This window comes from Entelurus aequoreus, linkage group LG07 (assembly GCF_033978785.1).
Source record: "Entelurus aequoreus isolate RoL-2023_Sb linkage group LG07, RoL_Eaeq_v1.1, whole genome shotgun sequence".
In the NCBI taxonomy this organism is placed as follows: domain Eukaryota; kingdom Metazoa; phylum Chordata; class Actinopteri; order Syngnathiformes; family Syngnathidae; genus Entelurus; species Entelurus aequoreus.
Window position 1 is genome coordinate 21,589,748 of NC_084737.1, and position 5,286 is coordinate 21,595,033.

At 41.3% G+C, this 5,286-nt stretch overlaps 1 protein-coding gene across 1 annotated transcript in view; it reads left to right on the forward strand.

Moving 5' to 3' along the window:
• The window catches only part of LOC133653509 (ADP-ribose glycohydrolase OARD1-like), a 20,686-nt gene extending 20,391 nt beyond the window's left edge, over nucleotides 1-295 (forward strand). The window contains exon 5 of the mRNA XM_062052861.1: nucleotides 12-295. Coding sequence (XP_061908845.1) covers nucleotides 12-159 — 148 coding nt within the window. The 3' untranslated portion in view covers nucleotides 160-295. The remainder of the gene's footprint in view (nucleotides 1-11) is intronic.
• Nucleotides 296-5,286: the final 4,991 nt, after the last annotated feature.

The window sequence follows — 5,286 nt, forward strand, 5'->3', positions numbered from 1 at the left end:
TCCTTTGGCAGTATTGGCTGTGGTCTGGATCGGTTGAATTGGGAAAGAGTTTCAGAGATGTTGGAAGAGATCTTTGAGTCCACAGATGTCTCCGTCACTGTCTACAGCCTTCCTGTGACTGCTGAAACCACGGTGATGAAGGAACACATGCGCAGATGATTATCAAAAATGTGCGCTAGTGGCAATAGTTACTTTTTGCGCACGTTTGTTAGATTGTACCTTTTTTTTTTTTAACAATATGTGGTTCTGACACATGTCATTGAATAATAAAGTGTCTTTTTCTTTTGCACACTCACCAACTGAGCTTCTGTCGGTGAGGTATCAAAAGTAGTTGTCCTCGCTCGCTATACAAGCACTGGCAAGCCTAAACCTTAGATACACCACACAGTCTAAATTCTGCTTTTGCAGAGATACTAACGATCAATTCTAACAAACTGGCTTTTAACATTATGAATATTGCAGTCATAGTTTTCAATAGTGTTAAATTACACCGCAGCATATTGACAGTTGTTACCTTATTTAGCTACATGCAAGGGGCACAAGTTTAACTGCAGTTCTATACACAAGAACAACCACAATCTTATACATCGTTGATAAATACATATTCAACTGTGTAAATCAGGTTTGAAAACTTAAGCCCCCATGGCCTGCGTCATTCTATTGAGAACCTGAAAATTATATGCGCTAATAAAATACTGTATGTTTTCTGTGTTCTTTCTGTTTTGACAGAAAAAACACATGTACCGCACACAAATGCATATCTTTTAAACTTTAACATTATCTAATGTAAATATATTAGTATGCCTTCCAAATGTTTAACAATATAATCAATACTTACATATCTGCTTGAAGTATGATTTTAAACCAAGTTCTCCATCAGAATGTACACTGTAAAAACAAAGAGTAGATTTTTCTGCTAAACACTGGCAGCTTAGTTGGCAGAATTGTACCTCAAAACGTTTGTTGCATTGATGTAAAAAAAACCCATACATTTTACAGTAAAATTAAAGCAATTATTACTGCTAACTGAGCAGTTAGTTTATGACAGCAATATTTGCAGATTAGTTTACAGTGTCCTCCCCAAAAAAAGGTTAATCAAATGAATAGGCAATCGTGTAATAAACATATACTGTATATATATGTAATATCATGAGTCAAATCTTTTTATATTTATAATTAATATATTATTCAATGTCACAAATGGCCCTCTAAGGGCAGCCATAACAGCAATGTGCTTGGCCCTCAATAAAGACAAAATTGACACCCCTGGTGTAAATAATACCGAGACTTAGCAAAGGCAGAGTTTATTTTCCCAGCTCGTCAAAATGATTGTGAAATGGTACCTAATGCGGTGACCGTGAGTGTAGCCCAACATCTTACTAAGTATGCATCCGGAGAGTATTCACAGTGCTTAACATTTTTCGCATTTTGTTATGTTATAGCCATATTCCAAAATGGAATAAATTGTCCTCAAAATTTTACACACTATACCCCATAATGATAATGTGAAAATGTTTTTTTTATTTACAATTTTTTTGCAAAATTATATATATGTATATATATATATATATATATATATATATATATATATATATATATATATATATATATATATATATATATATATATATATATATATATATATATCACATGCACCTAAGTATATTCACAGCCTTAGGCACTTAACTCAAAATGGAGATCAGTTGCATCCTTTTTTACCTGATCATCCTTGAGATGCTCCGACAGCTTAATTAGAGTCTACCTGTGGTAAATTCAGTTGAATAGACAGGATTTTGAAAGAAGCACACCTGTCTATCATATATATAGGGGACGGCGTGGCGAAGTTGATAGAGTGGCTGTGCCAGCAATCGGAGTGTTGCTGGTTACTGGGGTTCAACTCCCACCTTCTACCTTCCTAGTCACGTCCGTGGTGTCCTTGGGCAAGACACTTCACCCTTTGCCTCTGATGGCTGCTGGTTAGCGCCTTGCATGGCAGCTCCCGCCATCAGTGTGTGAATGTGTGTGTGAATGGGTAAATGTGGAAATACTGTCAAAGCGCTTTGAGTACCTTGAAGGTAGAAAAGCGCTATACAAGTATAACCCATTTATTATTATCATTTATCATTTATATATAAGGGTTGAGGTGTGTGTGTGGGGGGGTTGGTGGTAGCGGGGCTGTATATTGTAGCCTGGAAGAGTTAGGGCTGCAAGGGATTCTGGGTATTTGTTCTGTTATACCTGTATGGCTGTTGATCAAGTATGTCTTGCAGTCACTGACGTGTGTCTGTAGAAGCCCCAGACAACATGTGAATGGGCCAGCATGCTGTTTTTAAGGATAAAAAGCGGACGCGACGGCAGGTTGTAGCGGACGCTAAAGGCAGTGCCATTACGGCACGCCCTCAATATTGATGTCCGGGTGAAAATCGGGAGAAATTCGGGAGAATGGTTGCCTCAGGAGATTTTCGGGAGGGGCACTGAAATTCGGGAGTTTCCCGGAAAAATCGGGAGGGTTGGCAAGTATGTGTAGACCTCCGAGATAACTCTGGGGAAGGGTACAGAAAAATATCTGCTGCTTTGAAGGTACCAATGAGCACAGCAGCCTCCATCATCCATAAATAGAAGACGTATGGAACCACCGGGACTTTTTCTAGAGCTGGTAGAGTGGGAAGACAAACGTCATTCCTTAGTAAAAAGCACATGGCAGCCTGACTGGAGTTTGCCAAATTGCACTTGAAAGACCTTCAGAACACGAGAAATCAAATTCTCTGGTCTGATGAGACAAACATTGAACTCTTTGGCGTGAATTCCAAGCGTCATGTTTGGAGGAAACCATGCAGGCATCGCTCATCACCAGGACAATACCATCTCCACAGTGAAGCAAGGTGGTAGCAGTATCATGCTGTGGGGATATTTTTCAGCGGCAGGAACTGGGATACTAGTCAGGATAGAGAGAAAGATGAATGCAGCAATGTACAGAGACATCCTGGATAAAAACCTGTTCCAGAGCGCTCTTGAACTCAGACTCATCTCTCAGCAAGACAACAACCCCAAGCACACAGACAGGATATCAAATGAATGGCTTCAGGACAACTCTGCAAATGTCATTGAGTGACTCAGCCAGAGCCCAGACTTGAATCCTATTGAACATCTCTGTAGGGATCTGAAAATGGCCGTGCATCGATGCTTCCCATCCAACCCGATGGAGCTTGAGAGGTGCTGCAAAGAGGAATGAGCAAAGAAGAATGGGTGAAACTGTCTAAAGGTACACTACCGTTCAAAAGTTTGGGGTCACTCAAACAATTTTGTGGAATAGCCTTCATTTCTAAGAACAAGAATAGATTGTCGAGTTTCAGATGAAAGTTCTCTTTTTCTGGCCATTTTGAGCGTTTAATTGACCCCACAAATGTGATGCTCCAGAAACTCAATCTGCTCAAAGGAAGGTCAGTTTTGTAGCTTCTGTAATGAGCTAAACTGTTTTCAGATGTGTGAACAGGATTGCACAAGGGTTTCCTAATCATCAATTAGCCTTCTGAGCCAATGAGCAAACACATTGTACCATTAGAACACTGGAGTGGTAGTTGCTGGAAATGGGCCTCTATACACTGACGGATGCATATATCCACATTTATCCATAATTAAGAGTTACTTCTTTCTATATTTCTATAGTCATATTTTTAATAGCTAATGTTCCATCTTGTACTCTTTTCATTGTTTTGATCGTCTCATGACAAAGTGCTTGCACTGTGGACGGCCTTGAAGTAGGAGGCAGAGAAGAGGAGTCCTCCCTGCTTCCCTTCTCGGGCCGACTTGAGATAACGGACACAATGGGCATCTGTGCGGCCGTGAGGGGGGGGGGGGGGGGGGGGGAGGTATTGAAGAGGAGAGTGCATTCCGGGATGTTGTCAGATCAACTTGGGCTACGCATTCGTATGTGTTGTTCGAGGCTGGTCTCTATTCTCAAATATTTGACAATGCTTGGTGGTACATTTGAGTTCAGTTTATATGTCATCTAAGGAACTTGGGACTGACCAGCGTTTTACATCCCACTTGGAGGAACATCTGGTCAAACGCAACAATTTGGGGGCTTCGTCCGAGATGACACGCTGACAATTGGACCTTCTCTTGCAATCTTCTGGACAGACTCACATGGCCAAAACATAATTCAAGGTAAGCAGAACCTTTCTTTTTAGATAAAATCTGCATTAGGAGTCTGTCCTGAGGTCTGTAAGTCAAACACAGAATTGTACCCCAGACACAGAGTGGTGATTTTGATAGATTGATTGCATTTTGATTGATTGATTGCATTTTGATAGATTGGTTGCATTTTGATTGATTGATTGCATTTTGATAGATTGGTTGCATTTTGCCGTAGCCACCATTGCATAAAAGTTGTGAATACCACTCACGTCATTGTGTCAAGATTACGGTGACGGGCTGCTTCACTGACGAGTAAGCAAATAGTCGGGTGTGGCTCACCCTGGGTAGTTGGTCGCCGCCTAAAAGAGTAACGGGTTAGAGTTAGAGGCTCTAGCTGCGTATTGTACGATAAATTGCACGGGTTAGAGTTAGAGGCTCTAGCTGCGTATTGTACGATAAATTGCACGGGTTAGAGTTAGAGGCTCTAGCTGCGTATTGTACGATAAATTGCACGGGTTAGAGTTAGAGGCTCTAGCTGCGTATTGTATGATAAAAGTACGGGGTTAAAGGCCGCCGTATGGTTTGGGGGTTAAAGGCCCTCAGGGGTTCGAGGCCCCTGAAAAAAAAAATGGACACAATGGCCAAGGAGTGTGACAGACAAGAATGTGATGGCGGCTGGGGAAAATGTGATTAATCATTATTGTGTAATGATCAATTGAATGGACGGTTGTCGACAATGGAACTAGCAGGTAAAGGAAAAAAAAAAAAAAAAAGGAGAACGTTCCTTGAAAGGGTTAAGAGGGAGTTTATAATACTCGAAAAGTCGTGAACTCAAACGTCTGGTAAAATAAAATAAAACATTTTTTTAAAAAAGTAACTGGAAGTTTTATGGTAAAGTGAAATGCAGAGAGTGTGCTGCTGAGTGTGAGTGTGTGTGTGCGGGAGTGCTTACGCGTGCTCGTGTGTGTGTGTGCTGCTGAGTGTTTGTGTGCGGTAGTGCTTACGCGTGCTCGTGTGTGTGTGTGCTGCTGAGTGTGTGTGTGTGCGGGAGTGCTTACGCGTGCTCGTGTGTGTGTGTGCTGCTGAGTGTGTGTGTGTGTGTGTGTGTGTGTGTGTGTGTGTTTGTGTGTGTGTGTGTGTGTGTGTGTG